Source organism: Scyliorhinus canicula, chromosome 15 (assembly GCF_902713615.1).
Source record: "Scyliorhinus canicula chromosome 15, sScyCan1.1, whole genome shotgun sequence".
NCBI classification, from domain to species: domain Eukaryota; kingdom Metazoa; phylum Chordata; class Chondrichthyes; order Carcharhiniformes; family Scyliorhinidae; genus Scyliorhinus; species Scyliorhinus canicula.
In genome coordinates, this window is record NC_052160.1 from 87,099,651 (window position 1) to 87,126,429 (window position 26,779).

General features: G+C 46.0%; 1 protein-coding gene across 5 annotated transcripts in view; it reads right to left on the reverse strand.

Moving 5' to 3' along the window:
• The window catches only part of sycp1 (synaptonemal complex protein 1), a 741,816-nt gene that overhangs the window by 417,410 nt on the left and 297,627 nt on the right, over positions 1 to 26,779 (reverse strand). For all 5 annotated transcript variants that reach the window (XM_038820847.1, XM_038820848.1, XM_038820846.1 and 2 more), the window contains one exon: positions 25,427 to 25,530. In XM_038820847.1, coding sequence (XP_038676775.1) covers positions 25,427 to 25,530 — 104 coding nt within the window. The remainder of the gene's footprint in view (positions 1 to 25,426; positions 25,531 to 26,779) is intronic.

The following is a 26,779-nucleotide window of genomic DNA, read 5'->3' on the forward strand; positions in this document are numbered from 1 at the left end:
AGACTGCTTGATAACTTAAAAGAAATAACTGTTTAATGGAAGAAATTCAAACCTGCTGTTTTGGAAAGGAAACAGGAGCATCCATACTAGTTCTTGAGTGCTATGTGCTGGACAGCACCTTTGAAAAGGGTTTTCTGGTTTAGAGGATCTTGTTATTAAATTGGAATAGCTAAAGGGGGAATTTATGAAGGGTTATACATAGAGTACTGTAGCTGTGTGGGGTATTTATGTTGGTAGTTGATAAAAAAGCTTACTGTGTGTGTTTATAAAAATGTTAACTATATTTGTAGAATAAACTTTGTTTTTGATTAAAAGTGCTTAAGGCCTCTGTTGAATAACAGCTGAAAGGCAGGCCTTTGTGCTCATTGTAACCAAAATCAATAAACAGTTCTAGGTCAGACGAACTCCATGATATACTTTGGGGTTTTCTGAACCCTGGCCAATAACAAGAGTCACAGACTAACATCACGGACTCTCATCGGTTGTGGCAACGCTTAAACAACATAACTGGCTACAAAGCAATGTCGAGTAGAATCTCTGGCAGCAGTGCACCATTCCCCGATGAACTCAATGTATTCTATGCTCAGTTCGAGCAGAAAACCAGCAAACCGTTGTCAACTGCCCCAGCAGCCACGGACATGCCCCTACGTCCGTCATAGCTTCAGAAGTCAGTTCGGCTTTCCTGTAAGTGAACCCTCGGAAAGCGACGGGTCCTGACGGGGTCCCTGGTTATGCACTCACATCTTGCACGGACAAACTGGCGGATTTGGGGCAGCATGGTAGCATGGTGGTTAGCATCAATGCTTCACAGCTCCAGGGTCCAAGGTTCGATTCCCGGCTGGGTCACTGTCTGTGTGGAGTCTGCACGTCCTCCCCGTGTGTGCGTGGGTTTCCTCCGGGTGCTCCGGTTTCCTCCCACAGTCCAAAGATGTGCGGGTTAGGTGGATTGGCCATGCTAAATTGCCCGTAGTGTCCTAATAGTAAGGTTAAGGGGGGGGGGGGGGCAGTTGTTGGGTTACGGGTATAGGGTGGATACGTGGATTTGAGTAGGGTGATCATTGCTCGGCACAACATCGAGGGCCGAAGGGCCTGTTCTGTGCTGTACTGTTCTATGTTCTATGTGTTTGCGGACATCTTCAACCTCTCCCTACTCCATTCCAAGGTTCCCACCTGCTTCAAGAAGACCACCATTATACCGGTGCCAAAGAAGAACCAGGGAACATGCCTCAACAACTACCATCCAGTGGCCTTGACATCAATCATTATGAAGTGTTTCAAGAGGTTGGTCATGAGACACATCAACTCCATTCTCCCAGAATGCCTTGATCCACTGCAATTCGCATACGGCCACAACCGGTGCACAGCAGATGCCAGCTCACTGGTCCTATACTCATACCTGGAGCATCTCAAAAACAAGGACTCCTACCTCAGACTCATATTCAGTGCCTACAGCTCCATTTTCAACATCATTATCCCAGCCAAGCTCATATCAAAGTTCCAAAACCTAGGACTTGACACCTCCCTCCGCAACTGGATTCTCAACTTCCTGACCCATAGATCACAATGAGTAAGGATAAACACCAACACATCCTCTACGATGGTCCTCAATACCTGGGCCCCACAAAGCTTAGCCCCCTACTATACTCCCTATACACACACGACTGTGTGGCAAAATTTGGCTCCAACTCCATCTACAAGTTTACTGATGACACGATCGTAGTGAGTTGAGCAATGATGAGTCAGAGTACAGGTGGGAGATAGAGAACCTTGTGAAGTGGTGTAATGACAACAATCTCTCCCTCAATGTCAGCAAAACTAAAGAGCTGGTCACTGTCTTCAGGAAACAAGTATCGCATACACCCCTGTCTGCACCAATGGTGCCAAAGCGGAAATGGTTGACAGCTTCAAATTCCTAGGTGTGCACATCACCAGCAATCTGCTCTGGACCACCCACGTCGACGCTATGACCAAGAAAGCACACGAGCGCTGGATGTCCTCAGGAAACAAAGGAAATTCGGCATGTCCACATTGACTCTCACCAATTTTTACAGATGCACCAGAGAAAGGAAGCTATCTGGCTGCATCACAGCATGGTAAGTCAACTGCTTGGCCTAAGACGGTAAGAAACTACAGAGAGGACCACACAGTCACACAGTGGTTAGCACAATTGTTTCAAGGGCAGCACGGCAGCACAGTGGTTAGCACAATGGCTTCACAGCTCCAGGGTCCAAGGTTCGATTCCCGGCTTGGGTCACTGTCTGTGCGGAGTCTGCATATTCTCACCATGTCTGCGTAGATTTCTTCCGGGTGCTCCGGTTTCCTCCCACAGTCCAAATATGTGCAGGTGAGGTGGATTGGCCATGCTAAATTGCCCTTTGTGTTGGGTGGCGTTGCTGGGTTATTGGGATAGGGTGGAGGTGTGGACTTGGGTAGGGTGCTCTTTCCAAGAGCCAGTACAGACTCGAGGGGTTGAATGGCCTCTTTCTGCACTGTAAATTCTATGATTCTTACCACGAAAGTGGCAAAACGCAGCGTGGTGGACAGCATCCTCCTGTGGTGTCCCCAAGTGGTCATAACTGACCGCAGCCAGGGTGAAAGTTTGCAGGGCCTCAACAGCGGACTCTCCAAAATGAAAATGTTGCCCCAGAACTATGTGTGGTGGCCCGGCATTGACGCAGAGATTGAGAAGTTAGGAAAGCAGTGTACCTGATGCCAAGAGCACCAGAAGCTCCCCCTCGGCAGCTCCATATCACCCATGGGAATGGCTGGGCCGGCCATGGGCTCACTTCCATGTGGATTTTGCGACAGGGGTCAATGTGCCTACTGATGCTAGACACGCATTCTAAATGGATGTATGTACACTGGGCGACGATGACTACATCGCGTATCACCACTGAGCGGCTCCTGCAGACATATAGTGTTCACGGACTCCCGAAGGTACTCGTGTCGGACAATGGCACTCGGTTTACTAGTTCGGACATTGCAGATCAAGCAAAATGGCATCCCGTCATGTCTGCACCACGCATTATTACCCGTCTTCAAATGGGTAACTAAGAAAGGATGTACTAACCTTGGAGAGGATCCAGAGGAGGTTCACAAGAATGATCGCAGAATTAAAGACTTGTCATCTGAGGACTGGGTGAGGACTCGATGGAGTTTAGAAAGATGTGGGGGAATCTCATTGAAACTTACAGAATACAGAGAGGCCTAGATAGAGTGAACGTGGAGAGGGTGTTTCCACTAGTAGGAGAAATCGGAGGGTACAGCCTCAGACCGAAGGGGTCATCCTTTAAAATAAAGTTGAGGAAGAATTTCATCAGTTAGAGGTCGGTGAATCTGTGGAACTCATTGCCACAGAAGGCAGTGGAGGCCAAGTCACTGACAGAGATAGTGTGGCCACCGAAGTTGGCCACTGCCCGACACAAAATGGAGAATTGAAATGCATGCAGGGAAAACAGGACAATGTAAGGAAAACAGGCAGGCTGCAGAATCTCCCTGTGTATTCTGTCTGCAAAGAAACCAGACAGCACTGAAACTAACAGTTGCGCATATTAATTGAGCGATTCCCGGTGATTCCCGGGCACAATGGACACAATCGCGAATAACAAAGGTCAAGCCAGACTCTTCGGCGCCAGCAGAAGTCCCGGACAATAAGTTACAAACAGCCCCAAGAACCGCCCAGCGATCGGGAAACAGCCCCAGTATTGGGGAATTCAAACCAATCGATTGGTATGAGGTCCAATCGATTGCAAGCAGGTATAGGGTCCACCCAGATGGGCGCAAAGCCCCTGTGACGTATATAGGACAGATCCCAAGTTCAGCTCCCTCTCTTAGCCGGCCCTCCCAGCAGAACACCTTTGCAGCAGCTCTCTAAGAACTTGAACATGAGAAGGAGAGGCCAAGCCAACAGCTACACCGACAAGTAAGTGTCCAACCAACGCTCGCTACGAAAGTAGACACTCCTGACCCCTTAGCCCGTACCAACTGGGAAGCCTGCAGTCTCAGGACAGAACAAGAGGCCATTGTTCCCTGATCCAGTGTGTTCCCTTATCGAAGATAAGTATTGGCTTATAGTGGTAGGAATAGTTTAGTCCGTTAGTATTAGTTGCAAGAGTATCGATTTACTGTGTAATAATAAATGTGTTTGATTGAACCTTACTAACTGGTGTATTGAGTCATTGATCTGAACTTGAACTTGAACCTCGTGGCGGTATCATAAGGATACCTGGCGACTCTAGAGCTAAGGAATAAAACAGAGCCAATAGAGTGTAAAGCACACTCGCCAGAACGAGCAACAATAGATACGTTCTTGTTAATAAGGGGATCAGAAGAATGGGGATGAGAAACATATCAGCCATGATTGAATGGCTGAGCAGACTTGATGGGCCAAATGGCCTAATTATGCTCCTATGTCTTATGGTATTATGTCATGTGCTGTTCCTTTGTGCTGTGTTCATCTTTATGAAAACAAACAATCTAACCTTGCACATGTAGGTTGCAGTGAAGGGCACTAGCGACAAAATGCTCATTTTACTCAGCACTGGATACTCCTGAAAGATGTTACACCAGAATGCTGACAGCCTCATGGGTTTTCGGCGTGTTTTTAATGTGGTTCTACAGTTCAGCTGCAGCAGCGTAGTTTTTTAATTTTGAGTCAGCTCTGAGATATATATATATTACTATATATACTGATTTGTTCCTGAATTAAGTTTTTTCTTCATAGACTGTTAACCAGAAGCCCTACAGCTCAAACACTACCACTGTTCTGCCCTGCCCTGGACTCTCCTATGCAGCTCCCTCCAGAAGATTCTGTTGGGAGATCCTGTCCAGTGGGTAAACTGTTTATTTCAATCTCTAGTCATCTCTTAAAGAAAAACATTCAACTTCACAGTTCACATGTATTGCTTGCCATCAGCTCGAAAATGGAAGCAACACTGCTCTGTGATTTGGCACATAAAGCACATATCTGAAGGTTTCTGATATTAGGTTTACATGCAGGGCACATGGCCTGCTCCCTGCTGCCGCTTCTGGCTGGAAGATTCCACACAGCCTCATTTATTTCCATTTAAAAGGCGATGTAAAAGCTGGGAGCGGCCGTTGGGCGCTTCTCCCGTCATCAGGGTCACCGTAGGTATGGCGCAACTGATTCCTCCGTGATCCTCTCTCACCCGCCTGCAGGTTGCAATCTGCACTTTGAAAAACCCAGGAGAAGAGAAAGGTTGGGCTAGCAGGCTCCCAAAGCTGGGTCTTCACAAGCAGTAGAGCAAGAATTCAATGTAACATGCTATGGGTTGAGAGGTCACCAAGGGTTCCTTCAAACTGGACCAATTTTTACAGGGATAACACACTTGTCAGCCAGTAATGACGACTTCCTCTGTGGTGGCATTTAACAGCCAGTCGCACTTTCGGTGGCTCCCAAGCAGTCGGCAGCACTTTTTCTCAAGGAATTTTCGGGTTGTAATCTGACGGCCCGGCAGAGCAAGCGGTTAATCGGGGGATGTGGAGGCAGGTGTCGAAGAGAGGCAGAGGAGAGAAATCACAGGCACCAAGCCCAATAAAAAATTCAACAAATATGGCGGGGAAGCGGCTTCATATGATCATGGGGGTGATGGCGAAAGAACTGGAGAAATAAGTTGGGAAATGGATGAGTGACTTAAGAGACATAGCCAAGAAATGAGGGTGTCTTTTAAAGCTATGGTGGAGGAGGCTTTGGGCCCAATTAGGAGCAGCTTGGCACGACGGCTAAGGCAGTAGGGCGAGCAGACTGGAAAATTGAAAGGCGTGGAGGAGGCCTTGTTTCATTACGAGGACCTACTCACGTAATTGGAATTCGAAATGGCGGTTGTTGGCGACAGAAATAAAGTCCGCAAAGTGAGACTGGATGACATGGAGAACAGGTCCAGGTGCATAAATCTGAGACTGGTGGGTCAGCCAGAGGGAGTTGAGGGCTCATGGCCAACCGAATACTTCTCTGCTAAGTTTTCTCACCTGCTGAGCGGAAACAAGGTGTTTGCTGTGCCAGAGCTGGACAAGGCGCACCGAGCCACGAGGCAGACGCATAAGAACATCAGAACTAGGTGCAGGAGTAGGCCATCTGGCCCCTCGGGCCTGCTCCGCCATTCAGTGAGATCATGGCTGATCTTTTGTGGACTCAGCTCCACTTTCCGGCCCGAACACCATAACCTTTATTCTTCAAAAATCTATCTATCTTTATCTTAAAAACATTTAGTGAAGGAGCCTCTACTGCTTCACAAGGACAAGGAATTCCATAGATTCACAATCCTATGGGTGAAGTTCCTCCTAAACTCAGTCCTAAATCTACTTCCCCTTATTTTGAGGCTATGCCCCCGAGTTCTGCTTTCACCCGCCAGTGGAAACAACCTCCCCGCATCTATCCTATCTATTCCCTTCATAATTTTATATGTTTCTATAAGGTCCCCCCTCATCCTTCTAAATTCCAACGAGTACAGTCCCAGTCTACTCAACCTCTCCTCATAATCCAACCCCTTCAGCTCTGGGATTAACCTAGTGAATCTCCTCTGCACACCCTCCAGTGCCAATACATCCTTTCTCAAGTAAGGAGACCAAAACTGAACACAATGCTCCAGGTGTGGCCTCACTAACACCTTATACAATTGCAGCATACCCTCCCTAGTCTTAAACTCCATCCCTCTAGCAATGAAGGACAAAATTCCATTTGCATTCTTAATCACCTGTAGCGCCTGTAAACCAACTTTTTGCGACTCATGCACTAGCACACCCAGGTCTCTCTGCACAGCAGCATGTTTTAATATTTTATCATTTAAATAATAATCCCGTTTGCTGCTATTCCTACAAAAGCCAAGACCAAATAAGCCACCGCGTGCAGTGATCATTCGGTTCCAGTTTTCAAAGGAAGGAGCGGGTCCTGGAGTGGGCCAAGTAATGCCGGAGCATTGATTGGGACGATAACATGGTGAGTATTTACCAGGTCATCGGCACTGAGCTGGAGAGGCGACGGGCAGCCTTTAATAAGATGAGGTGGGTCTGTACAACCAAGGAGTGTGGTTTGGGTGGTGTACCCAGCAAAGCTCAGTCATGTTTGACACTGTGGTTAACCACTGTTACACCTGTATTAGGTGATGTAAGGTAGGACCTGTATTACAGGTTCACTGGTAGCCCCTGCCTGCTGGCCCCGCCCAGGAAGAGTAGTATAAATATGCGTGTCCTCCATTCAGCACCCATTTCGCCAGCTGCTATAGGAGGCCATGCATCTTACTGCAATAAAGCCACAGTTGGACCCAATCTGAGTCTTTGTACAATTGATCGTGCATCAATTTATTGCAGTAAGATTTTCTACAAGATGGACCTCTGAATCAAACCAGATCGCCTGCAGCTGGATCTGCAATCGGCCGACGGCAGAAGAGACTTTAATCCCTGGCTAGCTTGCTTCGAGGCTTACATAAACTCAGCGACCAACACACCGACGGAGTCTCAGAAGATACAGATCCTGTACTCAAGATTGAGCTCCAGCATGTTTCCGCTGATCCAGGATGCCCCGACTTATGCGGACACCATGGCGCTCCTCATAGAGAACTACCGCAGAAAGCGGACTCACTCTTCGCCAGGCACGTACTCGCCACTCGCTCTCAACTCCCTGGTGAGTCCACTGAAGACTTCTGACGGGCCCTAATCCCACTCGTCCGGGACTGTGACTGTCCGGCCGTCGCGGCCACCGAACATTCTAATCTCCTCATGCGCGATGCTTTTGTAACGGGGATTAGGTCGGACCTCATCCACCAAAGACTGCTCAAAGGGGCCACGCTCAACCTAGCGGAGACTAAAAAACTAGCGCTCCCCATGACGGTCACCTGACGTAACGCTCAGGCCTGCCCCTCCGGCCGCACGGCCCATCCCTCCGATCCCTCGTGCACCCCGCAAACGGCCGACCCAACCGGGGTCTTACCCAGCCAATACTCCTGCGCCACCCGCCAATCCACGCACCCTGGGGGTCCCCGATGTTACTTCTGCGGCCAGCAGAAGTACCCTCACCAACGCTGCCCGGCTCACACCGCCATTTGCAAGGCTTGCAGCAAAAAAGGCCACTTCGCTGCAGTGTGCCAGGCCCGCGCAGTCGCCGCGATTGCCCCCTCACCCCTGACACACGCACAATGGGCACCGCCATCTTCGTCCGGGACCATGCCAGTGGGTGCCGCCATCTTCACCCCCTGGGGCCACACGCGGCCAGTGGGCGCTGCCATCTTCCCCTCCCTCAGTCCATGTGCGGCCCATGGGCGCCGCCATCTTGTTCAGCTCCAGCAATGTGTGCCCATGGGCACCGCCATTTTGTTCCCCACAGGATCTTCAGTCGCCGCCATCTTGTCTTCCCCACGGGGCATGGACGTCGACGACATTCCACGATCGGGGCCACCCACGCTCTCCGTCTTCTGACACCAGTGATGGTCAACCGCAGCTTGCCTCGATGACGCTCGACTAGTCCCGGCCTCACAACCTGGCCACCGCTTCGACTACGGTGAAAATCAACGGCCACGTGACCTCTTGCCTGCTGGACTCCGGGAGCACCGAAAGCTTCAACCACCCGGATACGGTAAGGCGCTGCTCCCTCGCAGTCCACCCCGCCAACCATAGAATCTCCCTGGCCTCCGGATCCCATTCCGTCCCGATCCGGGGGTTCTGCACGGTCACTCTCACGGTCCAGGGCATAGAATTCAGCGGCTTCCGCCTCTACGTCCTTCCTAATCTCTGTGCTGCACTATTACTAGGCCTGGATTTCCAGTGCAACCTCCAGAGCCTCACCCTCAAATTCGGCGGGCCCCTACCAACCCTCAATATGTGCGGCCTCGCGACTCTAAAGGTCGACCCCCCCTCCCTCTTTGCCAATCTAACTTCAGATTGCAAACCCGTTGCCACCAGGAGCAGATGGTACAGCACCCAGGACAAGACCTTCATCAGGTCCGAGGTCCAGCGGCTGCTTCGGGAGGGTATCACAAGGCCAGCAACAGCCCCTGGAGAGCTCAAGTGGTAGTCGTTAAAACTGGGGAGAAGTATAGAATGGTCATGGACTACAGCCAGACCATCAATCGGTACACGCAGCTCGACGCGCACCCCCTCCCACGCATATCTGATATGGTCAATCAGATATGCGCAGTACCGGGTCTTCTCGACGATTGACCTGAAATCCGCCTACCACCAGCTCCCCATTCGTAAATCGGGCCGTCCATACACTGCCTTCGAGGCGGACGGTCGTCTCTATTACTTCCTCAGGGTTCCCTTCGGCGTCACTAACGGGGTCTCGATCTTCCAAAGGGAGATGGACCGAATGGTCGACCGGTACGGTTTGTAGGCCACTTTTCCGTACCTAAACAACGTCACCATCTGCGGCCATGATCAGCAGGACCACGATGCCAACCTTGCTCAATTCCTCCGCACCGCCACTCTCCTCAACCTCACCTACAATAAGGAGAAGTGTGTGTTCAGCACGACCTGCTTAGCCATCCTCGGCTATGTGGTCCAGAATGGAGTTCTGGGGCCCGATCCCGACCGCATGCGCCCCCTCATGGAGCTCCCCCAAGGCCCTCAAACGCTGCCTGGGGTTCTTTTCGTACTCGCTCAGTGGGTCCCAAACTACGCGGACATGGCCCGCCCACTCATTCAGTCCACCCATTTTCCCCTTACGGCCGAGGCGCAACAGGCCTTCGCCCGTATCAGAGCAGACATAGCCAAGGCCGGGATGCACGCAGGGCAGACGAGACACTGCCCTTCCAAGTAGAAATTGACGCATCAGATGTCGCAGTTCCCGCCATCCTCAAACAGGCAGGCAAACCCGTGGCATTCTTTTCTCGCACCCTTCATACCTCAGAAATTCGGCACTCCTCCGTCGAAAAGGAGGCCAAGCTATCGTTGAAGCTGGGGGGCATTGGAGGCATTACCTGGCCGGCAGGAGATTCACGTTCCTCACTGACCAACGGTCGGTAGCCTTCATGTTCAACAACGCGCAGCGGGGCGAGATCAAGAATGATAAAATCTTCCGGTGGAGAATCGAGCTCTCCACCTATAATTACGAGATTCTGTATTGCCCCGGCAAACTCAACGAGCCCCCAGACGCCCAATCCCGAGGTACATGTGCCAGCACACAAGTAGACCGACTCCGGGCCCTACACGGCAGCCTTTGTCACCCGGGGGTCACAAGGTTGCGCCATCTCGTCAAGGCTTGCAATCTGCCCTACTCCGTCGAGGAAGTACGGACAGTCACCAGGGACTGCCAGGTTTGCGCGGAGTGCAAGCCGCACTTCTACCGGCCGGACCGTGCGCGCCTCGTGAAGGCCTCCCGCCCCTTTGAACGCCTCAGCGTGGATTTCAAAGGGCCCCTCCACTCCACCGACCGAAGCACTTATATTCTCAATGTGGTCGATGAGTACTCCAGATTCCCCTTCGCCATCCCATGCACGATATGACGTCTGCCACCGTCATCAAGGCTCTCAACACAATCTTCGTTCTGTTCGATTTCCCCGCCTACATCCACAGTGACAGGGGATCCTCATTCATGAGTGATGAGCTGCGTCAATTCCTGCTCAGCAGGGGTATCGCCTCCAGCAGGACAACCAGCTACAACCCACGGGGAAACGGGCAGGAAGAGACGGAGAATGGGACGGTTTGGAGGGCCGTCCAGTTGGCCCTACGGCCCAGGAACCTCCCAGCCTCTCGCTGGCAGGATGCACTCCACTCCATCCGGTCACTCCTGTGCACCGCTATGAATAACACACCCCATGAACGTCTTTTTGCCTTCCCCAGGAAGTCCACATCCGGGGTGTCGCTCCCGACTTGGCTCACAGCTCCAGAATAGGTCCTGCTCCGTAGGCACGTCCGACTCCACAAGGCAGACCCGTTGGTGGACAGGGTACACTTGCTCCATGCCAACCCCAAGTATGCCTATGTGGAGTACTCCGACGGCCGCCAAGATACTGTCTCCCTCAGGGACCTGGCACCAGCACGTTCCACCCATACACACTTCCCCGGCCCCCGGCGCTTCCAACATTAACCCCACCAGGACCATCCCTCCTTCCCTACCCACGCAAGAGGGTGAAGAGGATTTCGGCCCCTCCCGGAGTCACCCGACATCAGGCCGGCACCGACGTCGCCAGCATCGACATCGCTGCCACCGTTGCGTCGCACCCAGCGGAACGTCAAGGCACCAGACCGGTTGAACCTCGAATTGGCACCGGACTTTCAAGACAATTTTTTCCCTCTTTTTTTCTAATAAAACACTGTACATAATTTTCACTACTGTATATAGTTCTACACCACCCCCGCCGGACTCATTTTTAACAGGGAGTGAATGTGGTAAACCACTGTTACACCTGTATTAAAGGATGAAAGGTAGGACCTGTACTACAGGTTCGCTGGTAGCCCCTGCCTGCTGGCTCCGCCCAGGAAGAGGAGTATAAATATGCGTGTCCTCTATTCAACTGCCATTTCGCCAGCTGCTGTAGGAAGCCACGCATCTTACTGTAATAAAGCCACAGTTGTACCCAATTGATTGTGCATCAGACACAAAGAACTCTTACTTTGAAATTCTGGAGCAGGCGTAGACCTTTTACTGGGCATGGTTTGGGGCATGCAGGTGGGCTGTTTGGTGGTGAGGGTTTTACTGTTCATGTTTCGAGTTGGGTAGGGGTAATGGTAGAAATGGTTCGACAGGGGTTATATCCTCCGTTCTATTTCCATTTCTTTTTCTCTTTTCGGGCTCTGTATTTGTTGGGACGGTGGGGATTTAAAAAAAATTTTGTTCCCCTGGACTGGGTATTCATTCAATATAGTTGGGGATGAGGACCATGGAGGATGACCAAGCCTGGGGCAGGAACAAAATTGGTTTAGTAATAGGTGGGACTTTATGGGAGGGTGGGGTGAACACCTTGGTAGCGCTCGGAAGTAGGCTAGTTAACAAAAGTCAAATGGGAAGGTGGAGCTGTGAATTATTGGGCCAGTTAGATTAAGTGTTATGGGCCAGGGTTTATAGAACCCCAAAGTGTATAATGGAGTTCACCTGACCCACAACTTTTAATAATTTGGGGTCATGGGCCTACCTTCTAGGTGTGATGCACCAGAGATCCACAGTACCTTTAAATTAAAACAATGTTTATTTATGAAACCAGTTAACACTTTATAAACCCACAGTAAACATATTTAACAACTATCAACACCAATAAATCCCCAAAGAATACAGTAATCTATTGATAATGCTTAATAAATTCCCAAATAACATCCAAAAGACAAAAGACGCTTTTTATCACAGAGACCAGGGACGGGATTCTCCGACTCCCCGCCGGGTCGGAGAATCGCTGGGGGCCGGCGTGAATCCTGCCGTCTCCCGAAGTCTCCGGCACCAGAGATTCGACGGAGGCGGGAGTCGTGCCGCGCCTGTCGGCGGGACCCCCCCCCCCCCCCCCCCCCCCCCCAGCGATTCTCCGGCCCGCAATGGGCCGAAGTCCCGCCGCTGTCATGCCGGCCCCGCCAGCGTGAATCAAACCACCTACCTTACCGGCGGGACCAGGTGACGCGGGCGGGCTCCGGGGTCCTGGGGGGGGCGATCTGGCCCCGGTGGGTGCCCCCACGGTGGCCTGGCCCGCGATCGGGGCCCACCGATCGGCGGGCAGGCCTGTGCCGTGGGGGCACTCTTTTTCTTCCACCTTCGCCATAGTCTTTACCATGGCAGAGGCGGAAGTGATCCCCTCCCCTGCGCATGCGCGGGGATGACGTCAGCAGCCGCTGACGCTTCGACGCATGTGCGGACTTCCACCAGCCGGCGAAGTCCCTTCGGCCCAGATGGCATGGCGTCAAACGCCGTTACCGCCAGCCGGCGGGGCGCCAACCACTCCGGCGCGGGCCAAGACCCTCAATGTTAGGGCTTTGGGGCGGCCCGACGCCAGAGTGGTTCACGCCACTCCATCCCGCCGGGACCCCCCGCCCCGCCGGGTAGGGGAGAATCCCGCCCCAGTTTTAAATTCACTATGGGGAGCAGTCAGCACTTTGAAATCACCCAATTGATTTGGATAGTCTTTAGTTTGCAGAGAGAGAGATCCTTATACAGCTCCTTGCTTTGCCTGCAGCTCTCAAAACGAAACTAACCACACCATGTAGCAAACAGCCTAAAACGAAAGTAAATCAGACAGCCCAGCTCCAGCCACACTCTGACATCACTTAAAAACACCCATTTCTTAAAGGTACATCCAGTACAACTATTTTTATAAACACTCATTTCTTAAAGGTACTCTCACATAACATAAGCATGATGCATCTAGAAAGTTGGTGCGGGTGGAGATAGTGGAGGCGACAGGCTGTGACCAGGATTTTTTCTTTATTCCCACCAATTGAGTGGGATGATTGGCATCTCAGGTGGGCGTGTGGCCTGGGAATCATCGGTGATGCTACGGCCGATCGCGATGGTAATATCTGACTTGAGGTTATAGGGAGGGGATGAGAAACCCACGACAAGGGTGGTCACCTGGAATGTGCAGGATTGGAGCCAGCCAGTTAAAAGACCATGGATTTTTGCTCATGTAAAGAGTCTGGCCACCGACGTGATGTTTCTCCTGGAGACCCACATGTACTAGCGGGATCAGGTGTGTCTCCGGAATGCTTGGGTGAGCCAAGTCTTCCACTCAAGGTTCGACAGCAGGGCCAGATGGGTGGCAATTCTAATTAATAAAAGGGTCCAGTTTTGTTCAGAGAAGGTAATAGCAGATGTGGGTTGGCAATACGTTATAGTAAAGGGGGTATTAGAAGGGAAACAGGTGGTATTGGTGAATGTATATGCCCAGAATTTGGACAATACAATGCTCATGAAGCGCTTGTTGGGAGCTATACCATATCAAGACACACACAAACTAATTATGGGTGGGCATATGAACTGTGTACTAGACCTGAGGGCAGACCGGTTGTTGGTCCTTGGGGGACCGGGCCGGGGTATTGGTGGAGGGGTATAGCGAATGCATTACTTGCATTCATGGAGAAAACCGGGGGGAGGGGTGCTGGCCTTTGTTGGCAGGGGCAAAGAATTCTGAGTATTTGGCGGTGGTCATTTCTGATCATGCCCCATATTGGTTGGATCTGGAGTTGGAGTTACGCTAGATCGTCGCAAGAGATGACAGTTAGTAGTAGGCCTGCTAGCGGACCTGGGGTTCTGTGTAAAGGTGTGGAACTTGATGGGAGCCCTGAGACAGTTGCTGAATGTGGTTCGTACCCCTGGGGAGGGTTTAGTTCTGGAGATCATTGTTTTGCTTGATGTGGAGAAGGTATTCGATTGAATAGAGTGGGGCTATCTGTATGTGATACTCGAGAAATTTGGGTTTGGACCGGGCTTCGTAGCATGGGTATGCTATTGTATGCACTAACAGTGATTTCTGAGCCCTTTCAGCTGTACTGGCACAGACATAGAATTTATAATGCAGAAGGGGGCCATTCGACCCATCGAGTCTGCACCGGCCTTTGGAAAGAGCACTTTACCTAAGCCCACACCTCCACCCTATCGCCATAACCCAGTAACCCCACATCACAAACTATTTGACACCAGGCACAGTTTTCGTTTTCAGCGTCTCCAGCTGATCACCGACCTCATTTCGCTCGAGCGAGAGCGCAATGAGGCCTGAGATTGCGGCTTAGTCTAGCACACGACGAGAGCGCATTCACCCTCCACAGAGCTTCCCTTCACACTCTGACCCCCAATGCCCCTCCCAACTCCTCCTCCACGGCAGCAGTCTCCCTTTTCATCAGCTCCCCATACATATCCGCAACCCTGACCTCCCCAATTTCAGCCTCGGCTGGAGGCTTATCCCTGCAACACCAGGGGCGGCAGCATTGTAAACAGCGACACCTCCTTTCTAGCAAAGACCTGCAGATACCTGAACCTATTCCCCTTTGGTAAAAGGTTCCTTTAAGCTGTGCAAACATCAATTGCACTAACAAATCCCAAAAGCATCTATCCCCATCTGCCGCCATCCCCGGTACCTTGCATCCAACCCCGCCGGCACAAACCTATGATTTTCGTAAATGGGCCCCACAGTGACATGCAGTCCAATCCAAAGTGCTGCCGACACTGGTTCCAAACCCTCAGTGCTGATACCACCACGGGAGTACTTGATCGGCAAGAATGGAAGGGACACCAACAACAGTACCCTCAAGCTGGTCCTCTTCCATGAGGCCACTTCCACCCGCCCCCAAACCAACCGCTCCCCGTCCACCTATTTCCTAGCCATTGTAAAATTTGCTGCCCAGTAGTAATTTAACAAGCTCGGCAATGCTAAACCACCCCTTCTCCAAGAATCCCCTCATAACCCGCGGAGCTTTTCTTGTCCACACAAACCTCAAAATCATCCCATTAACCTACCTAAAAAAGGACTTCGGAACAAAAATTGGGAGGTTCTGGAAAACAAACAAAACCTTGGCAGCACCGCCATCTTCACCGTTTGTAATCGACCCACCAAAGACAATGCAGCACATCCCATCTCTTAAAGTCTGCCTTCATTCCCTCCACCAGCCGCACCAAGTTCAGCTTGTGCAACTGGGCCCAACTCCATGCCACCTGTATCCCAAGGTAGCGAAAACACGCCCCCATTAAATGAAGCGGCAATTCTCACAGCCTCCCCTCCTATCCCTGTGTATTGATTGGGAACACCTTGGTTTTCCCAACACTCAGCGTGTACTCTGAAAAATGGACAAACTTCCCCAGGATCCCATGATTTCATTGAAGCACCCAATCAGATCTGAAATACACAACAGGTGGTCATTTATATACAAAGAAACTTGGTGCTGGCTCCTGCCCTCCCCCCCCCCCCCCCCCCCCCCCCCCCCCAACCCCCTAAGTACCATTGCCAGTAACTCAATGGTTAGGGCAAAGAGCAGTGGAGAAAGAAGGCACCCGGCCTTGTCCCCGTGTAACCCAAAATATTCTGAGCTGACCTTGTTGATCCGAACATTCACCGTATGGAGCAGCCAAACCAAATGCACAAATCCCTGCCCAAACCTGAATCGATCCAACATTGCAAACAGATACGCCCATTCAACCGTATCGAATACCTTTTCCGTGTCCATTGCCACTACCACCTAAACTTTGCGGACCACCAAGGGCATCACAAGAACATTAAACAGCCTATGTACGTTTGCCGACAGCTGCCACCTCTTCACAACCTCGTCTGATCCTCTGCTATCACCCCAGGCAGTGGCGGACTGGCCAGGGTGTCAGCTTGCCCGATGGCAAGTGGGCCCCTGATGAAGTGGGCCCCCTATATCAACTAAAAATGCAATAAAGAAACAAACACAGACAACTGTTTTAGTAATAAAAAGGAATAAGAAAAAAAAGAGAACAGGACACAAATAAGCAGTGCATGAAAAGGAACGAAGCAGGGGAGGTAGTGGAAGGATGTGGAATAGGGGGGCCTGGGTCGGGCATAATTAAGGAAATTCCATGTTTTCAGCAAGAGTGTGTGAATTTAAAGATAAAGTTACAATTCGTGATTTGAGATGGTCGGCAACTTCAAAGGATATCAAGCAGTAGTCTTGGTTCAGCCGGTACATCGGTCCGGGGCCCGGAGAGCCAAGAAGGGGCCTGTGAATCTCTGAAGGGCCCTTAAAAATTATAATTAATTAGATAAATAAATCTCCAACTTCTTTCCTGAGATTTGTATTCTAACTTAATAAAATATAATTGATTTTAAAAAGAGCAATACCAAATAAAAATGCAATAAAGAAACAAACAAATAATCACTAGTGTATGAAGGAACGAAGCAGTATTAAACGGATGTGAAAAGGAGTGGGGGGGGGGGGGGGGGGCTGGTTCACCGGGGTCGGACATAGTTGGAAATCCACGTTTTCAGCAAGAGTGTGTGAATTTAAAGATAAAGTTACAGTTCGTGATTTGAGATGGTCGGCAACTTGAAAGGATATCAAGCAGTACATAGGATCGTGAGGTCACCGAAAAGGAGAAGCGGTACCTTTGACCGTGAATCATGAGGTCAAAGATATTGAAGTTATAAGCCATGATCGGTAAACTCAAAGGTTGCGACTTGTAACACTACACTGGTATCAAACTGGACATGTTAACTTTGGTCGTGGGACCATTCTTAATGTCTTACTATAGTTGGACCAAACTTCTAAGTTTCAACAGTTGTCTCAGTTGCTTGCTGGTGTGAACACTGGATAGTCGATTGTCTCCTCTTCTGAAGCTGCATAGGCCACAATAGTATTGACTAATGAACATAGCCTATTGAAGTGCAAGTAAATTATTTTATATTTTTTATCAAGTAGGGGTTCATCTGGCGTTCCTTCAAGTTATTCTTGCAATCATCAATATTCATTTTTCCCAATGTGGGCTATTTTTAATTAAGTTTTTATTTCAGGAATATTACCCCTACCAGCATGGAAAAGAAAAAGATTAAATCTGGGTCACTAAAACGCAAAGAACAAAATGAAGCAGAAAGGAAAGAATCAGCCAAGCGATGCAGGCCTATTACAGAGTTTATAATACCACAAGCACAATCCACATCAATATCCAGTTCTGCAACAAATAATCAAGAAGCAAGAAACAATGCTCATGGTGATGATGCAATGACATGCGAGTTACAAGAACAGAGAAGAGCTACTTTGAATGTAGAGACAAATACAAGTGCATCCATTACTAATCAACCCAGGCCCAATATTTCTTCTGGCTTCCTTGTTCCGGTATCTGTACTGCCTGTAGTTGCAACATCTGAACACATAGCTTCAACTAGTGACAGGGAATCAGATATTCCTTCAAGCATAAATGACTTGGTTTCTGAAGCACATCCTGTAAATGAACCTACGCAAGAAAATGAAAGATCAATTACTGGAATCTTCCAATATCCATCACGAGCAAAGCTAAAACAGTTTTTTGCTGAACATCCACTTCAGCCACTTGATGATCTGCCATTTGATGCTCGTTTGTATGAGAGGAAAATTATGAATGACTCAGTCCCAAGAAAATGGCTAACATATAACAAAGAAAATAGATGCTTGTATTGTTCATACTGCTTAGCCTTTGAGTTTCCCAACACTTGTAATCCATCACCCTTTGTATGTGGCTTTAGTGACTACAGGCGTATTAGCCAGAGCTTGACTTTACATGAATCGACAACACATGTCAGAAATGCTCAGCAATATATCAGTGTGGTTAATGATGGCACCTTAGATAAATTTTTTGCAGCTTCACTAATTAAAAGGAAAGAAGTATTGAAGCAGAGAAGTATTGTCATGAGGATTATAGACATCATAAAGATGTTAGACAAGCAAGCACTTCCTTTTCGAGGTCACAGAAATGAATCGGCCTACACTCTAGATAATGAGGTTCTGGATCATGGCAATTTTTTAGCGACAGTGCAGTTGATGGCAAAATATGACCCCATTATGGCAGCTCACGTTTCTGCAGTGCAAAACAAGTCTAAACAAAGAATCAAACGATTAGAGCAACAAGGAAAGGCTCAAAGTAAAGGCTGTGGTGGACTTGTTACATACCTGAGTAAAACAACTATAAACATGTTAATCAAAATTATGAAGAATATGATACAAGAAAGAATTAGTCATGAAGTTTCTCAAGCAAAATATTATTCTATTCAGGTTGATTCAACACAAGATAATTCATCCATCGATCAGTTTAGCATTATTATTCGGTATGTGCTTAAAGGTATTATCTGTGAGCGACTACTTTCAGTTGTGCCAAGTAATGATGGTACAGGACAGGGACTTTTTGATCTATTGATTGAAAAATTACAGCATCTTAAAATTGACCCCCAAAAATGTTTATCTGATAGCACAGATGGCGCTGCAAGCAACCATGGCCAGTATAATGGTTTACAAAGTAAAATTGCTGATGTGGCTGATCAACATGTTCATATATGGTGCTATGCCCATGTCTTGAATTTGGTGATAACTGAAACAACAAAATGTTGTGTGCCTGCAGTTTCTTTTTTCAATTTGCTCCAGAATATAGCAACTTTTGTGAAAGCATCATACAAGAGAATGGCTGTATGGATAGAAGTTGTTGGAAAACATCTAGGACAGGAAAAAATGAAACGATTAAAGCTAATTGGTGAGACCAGATGGTCAGGAAAATCCAATGCAGCAACAACTATATTTGGACGTTTTGATGATGCCGCTGCCAGTACTTTCGTAAATCTATTGACATGCTTATCAATGATACAAGATTCAGAAAAGTTTGATGCAAAAACAAAACATGAAGCAAATGTTTTACTTCAAAGTCTTCTAAAGTTTGAAACCATATTGATAGCATTTACTTACTTGTATATATTTGAAACTACAACCCCGTTATCAAGTTATCTACAGACAAGTGGTTTAGATATGTTTACTGCATGGAGTTTGGAAAATTCAGCTACAACAAAGTTGAAGGAACAGACAAGAACATTTGATAACGTTCACAGCAAGGCTTTGGAATTTGTAAATAAATGTAATGACAGGATTTCAGATGAATATGGATGAAAATCAAACATTGGAAATTGATGCGTTGGAAACAGCATTGCCAGTTAAGAGGTAGAGGAAGAAGAAAAGAATGGCAGATGAGCTTATTGATGATGAAAGGAATTCCTCAGGTTCTCTAGCAGCTGATTTTCAAGTAAATGTGTTTAACCTAATAATGGATTGCATTGTCCAGACACTAGAATCACGCTTTGTACAACACAAACAGTTGTATAAAGATTTGTCCTGCTTGGGCCCAGCAAAGTTTAAAACTATTGCAGAGAAGGGCCTTGAAGATGAAGCATTGGAAGGTATTATTTTTTTTTTATAAATGTTTTTTATTGAGTTTTCATATTTTATATATGACAAATTACAAATTATTAGAGAGAAAAAAAAAGAAAACACAAAAATGTAACATGAATATTTACAGGTAAGCATCTTCATAACAACAATTGTGGCCGCCCCCTTTAGCCAGCATACATATTTTATATTCCCCAATATGGCCGAGGCACATGTTTATAGGCATTTATTTATAGTTTGGTTTGGGCCTTGGCTTGGCATCAAACCCCCATAACGAGCCCGTAACCCCCCCCCCCCTCCCCCCGGCTACCTTCCCCCGATACCCGTCCATTTTCCCCTGATTCTTGGCCACCCGACTATTCTTCCTCTTGTACGTTGGCCACAAACAGGTCCCGGAACAGTTGCATGAATGGCTCCCACGTTCTGTGGAATTGGAAGGTATTATTAAGCTGTTTCCACAAATCAGCAAAGATCAAGTAACATTGGAATTGTTTTCTTTTGCTTCAAACTTTGATGTATTAAAGCTATTGCTTAATGATGGTAAGAATATGGATTCCCGTTGCAACAATTGTAAAATTTACAGCACTTGCTAAAAATTCTTTGACCCCAATCAACCTCCACGAGTCTGACATTCACATCCTCTCCATAAACCCTCCCAGCTTTCGCGCCATTCTTGATCACGTGCTCAGTGTATCCAATCGAGTTTTTAAAGAATTTTGGATCGGAGCTGGGGCCCCTGCTAGTTGTGATGCACAATGAGTTGGAGGGTGTACCGCCCCCACCACCCCCACCCCACGCGCTCTCATATTGTTCATTTTAAAGAAGGCCAAAAACCCAGAGCAGTGTGGATTGTACCGCTCGATCTTGCTGTTGAATGTAGATGATAAGTTGTTGGCAAGCTGGAAAGCAACGCGGATAGAGTGTGCCTGGGGTCAGTGGCGGACTGGGTCTAAAAATATTGGTTGCCAGGAGACAAAGGGGGCCCACCCACAACTACAATGCTATCATTTAATTTTCATAATGAATAAATAAAATTTTCAAAAAATACATCTGGAAAAAGGCTACAATTAAAATCTTTGTGGAAAAAAATGTGTATTTCTTAGTAATTATAGTGTACATGTACTGTACATATTACTGGCAGTAGATACCAAATGTAAATACAGAATGTTATAATTGAATTTTTTATTTATTTTTTAAAATTTTAAGTAATTGGTTGATATTTTTAAATAGTTTACTGCACAATTTACACATTAACAGATAGTTCAAAAGCACAATAGAGCATTGCATGCAGTCCACTATATTAAGAGAAATTGTTTGTGTTCGCTAGATGATTGTGCGACTCTGCCAATAATTGCTTCTGCATCCAATTCATCTAACATTTCCTTTTCAATGGATAGCAACATGTATGATTCCAAATTCTCCTCAGACAGCAAATTTCTTAACCTTGTCTTTATGATCTTTAGCTTTGAAAATGTCCTCTCACATTGGACTTGAGTAACTGATAGTGTGCAGATGACTTTATAAAGTTCATAAAGGTTATCATATGCCTTGTCATGAAGTCTGTTGGATGCCAGAATTTTTAGTACACACGATGGGCAAGTGCTGTAAATTTTACAATTGTTGCAACTGGAATCCATATTCTTACCATCATTAAGCAATAGCTTTAATACATCAAAGTTTGAAGCAAAAGAAAACAATTCCAATGTTACTTGATCTTTGCTGATTTGTGGAAACAGCTTAATAATACCTTCCAATTCCACAGAACGTGGGAGCCATTCATGCAACTGTTCTGGGACCTGTTTGTGGCTAACGTACAAGAGGAAGAATAGTCGGGTGGCCAAGAATCAGGGGAAAATGGACGGGAATCGGGGGAAGGTAGCCGGGGGGAGGGGGGGGGGGTTACGGGCTCGTTATGGGGGTTTGATGGCAAGCCAAGGCCCAAACCAAACTATAAATAAATGCCTATAAACATGTGCCTCGGCCATATTGGGGAATGTAAAATATGTGTGCTGGCTAAAGGGGGCGGCCACAATTGTTGTTATGAAGATGCTTACCTGTAAATATTCATGTTACATTTTTGTGTTTTCTTTTTTTTTCTCTCTAATAATTTGTAATTTGTCATATATAAAATATGAAAACTCAATAAAAAACATTTATAAAAAAAAATAATACCTTCCAATGCTTCATCTTGAAGGCCCTTCTCTGCAATAGTTTTAAACTTTGCTGGGCCCAAGCAGGACAAATCTTTATACAACTGTTTGTGTTGTACAAAGCGTGATTCTAGTGACTGGACAATGCAATCCATTATTAGGTTAAACACATTTACTCGAAAATCAGCTGCTAGAGAACCTGAGGAATTCCTTTCATCATCAATAAGCTCATCTGCCATTCTTTTCTTCTTCCTCTACCTCTTAACTGGCAATGCTGTTTCCAACGCATCAATTTCCAATGTTTGATTTTCATCCATATACATCTGTGAAATCCTGTCATTACATTTATTTACAAATTCCAAAGCCTTGTTGTGAACGTTATCAAATGTTCTTGTCTGTTCCTTCAACTTTGTTGTAGCTGAATCTTCCAAACTCCATGCAGTAAACATATCTAAACCACTTGTCTGTAGATAACTTGATAACGGTGTTGTAGTTTCAAATATATACAAGTAAGTAAATGCTATCAATATGGTTTCAAACTTTAGAAGACTTTGAAGTAAAACATTTGCTTCATGTTTTGTTTTTGCATCAAACTTTTCTGAATCTTGTATCATTGATAAGCATGTCAATAGATTTACGAAAGTACTGGCAGCGGCATCATCAAAACGTCCAAATATAGTTGTTGCTGCATTGGATTTTCCTGACCATCTGGTCTCACCAATTAGCTTTAATCGTTTCATTTTTTTCTTGTCCTAGATGTTTTCCAACAACTTCTATCCATACAGCCATTCTCTTGTATGATGCTTTCACAAAAGTTGCTATATTCTGGAGCAAATTGAAAAAAGAAACTGCAGGCACACAACATTTTGTTGTTTCAGTTATCACCAAATTCAAGACATGGGCATAGCACCATATATGAACATGTTGATCAGCCACATCAGCAATTTTACTTTGTAAACCATTATACTGGCCATGGTTGCTTGCAGCGCCATCTGTGCTATCAGATAAACATTTTTGGGGGTCAATTTTAAGATGCTGTAATTTTTCAATCAATAGATCAAAAAGTCCCTGTCCTGTACCATCATTACTTGGCACAACTGAAAGTAGTCGCTCACAGATAATACCTTTAAGCACATACCGAATAATAATGCTAAACTGATCGATGGATGAATTATCTTGTGTTGAATCAACCTGAATAGAATAATATTTTGCTTGAGAAACTTCATGACTAATTCTTTCTTGTATCATATTCTTCATAATTTTGATTAACATGTTTATAGTTGTTTTACTCAGGTATGTAACAAGTCCACCACAGCCTTTACTTTGAGCCTTTCCTTGTTGCTCTAATCGTTTGATTCGTTGTTTAGACTTGTTTTGCACTGCAGAAACGTGAGCTGCCATAATGGGGTCATATTTTGCCATCAACTGCACTGTCGCTAAAAAATTGCCATGATCCAGAACCTCATTATCTAGAGTGTAGGCCGATTCATTTCTGTGACCTCGAAAAGGAAGTGCTTGCTTGTCTAACATCTTTATGATGTCTATAATCCTCATGACAATACTTCTCAGCTTCAATACTTCTTTCCTTTTAATTAGTGAAGCTGCAAAAAATTTATCTAAGGTGCCATCATTAACCACACTGATATATTGCTGAGCATTTCTGACATGTATTGTTGTCGATTCATGTAAAGTCAAGCTCTGGCTAATACGCCTGTAGTCACTAAAGCCACATACAAAGGGTGATGGATGACAAGTGTTGGGAAACTCAAAGGCTAAGCAGTATGAACAATATAAGCATCTATTTTCTTTGTTATATGTTAGCCATTTTCTTGGGACTGAGTCATTCATAATTTTCCTCTCATACAAACGAGCATCAAATGGCAGATCATCAAGTGGCTGAAGTGGATGTTCAGCAAAAAACTGTTTTAGCTTTGCTCGTGATGGATATTGGAAGATTCCAGTAATTGATCTTTCATTTTCTTGCGTAGGTTCATTTACAGGATGTGCTTCAGAAACCAAGTCATTTATGCTTGAAGGAATATCTGATTCCCTGTCACTAGTTGAAGCTATGTGTTCAGATGTTGCAACTACAGGCAGTACAGATACCGGAACAAGGAAGCCAGAAGAAATATTGGGCCTGGGTTGATTAGTAATGGATGCACTTGTATTTGTCTCTACATTCAAAGTAGCTCTTCTCTGTTCTTGTAACTCGCATGTCATTGCATCATCACCATGAGCATTGTTTCTTGCTTCTTGATTATTTGTTGCAGAACTGGATATTGATGTGGATTGTGCTTGTGGTATTATAAACTCTGTAATAGGCCTGCATCGCTTGGCTGATTCTTTCCTTTCTGCTTCATTTTGTTCTTTGCGTTTTAGTGACCCAGATTTAATCTTTTTCTTTTCCATGCTGGTAGGGGTAATATTCCTGAAATAAAAACTTAATTAAAAATAGCCCACATTGGGAAAAATGAATATTGATGATTGCAAGAATAACTTGAAGGAACGCCAGATGAACCCCTACTTGATAAAAAATATAAAATAACTTACTTGCACTTCAATAGGCTATGTTCATTAGTCAATACTATTGTGGCCTATGCAGCTTCAGAAGAGGAGACAATCGACTGTCCAGTGTTCACACCAGCAAGCAACTGAGACAACTGTTGAAACTTAGAAGTTTGGTCCAACTATAGTAAGACATTAAGAATGGTCCCACGACCAAAGTTAACATGTCCAGTTTGATACCAGTGTAGTGTTACAAGTCGCAACCTTTGAGTTTACCGATCATGGCTAATCACTTCAATATCTTTGACCTCATGATTCACGGTCAAAGGTACCGCTTCTCCTTTTCGGTGACCTCACGATCCTATGTACTGCTTGATATCCTTTCAAGTTGCCGACCATCTCAAATCACGAACTGTAACTTTATCTTTAAATTCACACACTCTTGCTGAAAACGTGGATTTCCAACTATGTCCGACCCCGGTGAACCAGCCCCCCCCCCCCCCCCACTCCTTTTCACATCCGTTTAATACTGCTTCGTTCCTTCATACACTAGTGATTATTTGTTTGTTTCTTTATTGCATTTTTATTTGGTATTGCTCTTTTTAAAATCAATTATATTTTATTAAGTTAGAATACAAATCTCATGAAAGAAGTTGGAGATTTATTTATCTAATTAATTATAATTTTTAAGGGCCCTTCAGAGATTCACAGGCCCCTTCTTGGCTCTCCGGGCCCCGGACCGATGTACCGGCTGAACCAAGACTACTGCTTGATATCCTTTGAAGTTGCCGACCATCTCAAATCACGAATTGTAACTTTATCTTTAAATTCACACACTCTTGCTGAAAACATGGAATTTCCTTAATTATGCCCGACCCAGGCCCCCCTATTCCACATCCTTCCACTACCTCCTGGGTGCAACAGGATTTCTCGGCCCATAACTCAAATAACATCAAATTAACGTTTCACCTCTCCTGATTAACAGAATTTACCTTTCTTCTTCAATTCCAGCCGTCAAGCTGTTCATTCTTTCAAAACATTCCCTCTCTTTTGAACGTGAATTAATTATTTGTCCTTCCATCTCTGAAATTGCACGCTAAGAAAAGATATGAAGAATATCAATAAAATTTAATTATAAACATTAGTAATAATTGTGTGCAATTACTCAACCATTAAAATTAAAGTAACAAGTAACAGAATTCAGTCTGAGGACTAGTTTGAGAAGATCTGGCCTTGGGATCTGTTTTTAAGACCAAACTTCGATATTATGAGGAGGAATTTCTTCAACCAGAGTGTGGTGAACCTGTGGAACTCTTTGCCGCAGAACGCTGTGCAGGCTAAATCACAGAGTGTCTTTAAGACAGAGGTAGATAAGTTCTGACTAATAAGGGGATCAGGGGTTGTGGGGAAGAGGCAGGAGAATGGGGATGAGAAAAATATCAGCCATAATTGAATGGCAGACCAGATTCGATGGGCTGTGTGGCCTAATTCTGCTACTATGTCTTATGGTCTTATTACATATTTATACTGGGAAATAAGTCTTAAATAAATCATTATATAATATGAGGGAAGCAAAAATAAACAAATGTAGAAATGGACGAGGAGGGGACGACACATAGAAAACCAAATCGTGCAAGTCCAAATCTATAACTGGAGGAAGCTGCATAATCAGATAGGGTGAGGCCATCAGGAAATTTAAGATAAGAACAAGGATTTTTAAATTACTCCATTGGGGAAACAAGGCGTCAGTGTGAATCAGTGAGGACAAGAGTGATTAGTAAGTAGAACTACACGGAGTGGTTGAAGGATACAGTACAGATGTATATGAGGAAGAAGGGAACAGAAGGTTACAATGATAAGTTTAGTTGAGGAAAGATCGGAGGAGACTGATAGAAATTGGCTTTCTAGTTAGCTATAGCTGATAGAGGTAAAAGGTTTAATTGAGAACTCATTAAGAGTAATTAACTAAATCATATTAACCTTGAGTGAGGAAAGCCGAATAGCTGCAAATTGCTTGAGACATTTTAACTAGAGACTGAAGGAACAGTGACTTCAGCTGGCTGAAAGGCCTCATTGTGTGAAAGAACGGGCAGTTCCATTTCTGTGGAAACAGCCAGTCTAGAGAGGTACTTTCTTAGCAAAAACTGTGTTGGAAAACTTTGCACAAATATACTTAAATACATATCCCTTTTAAATTGACGGACAGACAGTTTGGCCAAATTGAGTGAATTATAACTTAGTTAAACCCAATCACAGCTGTAACGAAGGTGAGACCTTAAGATAATAATCTCCTTAAGAATCACTTATCGGGATGAAAAAATCCATTCCGGAATCAATTTATCTTT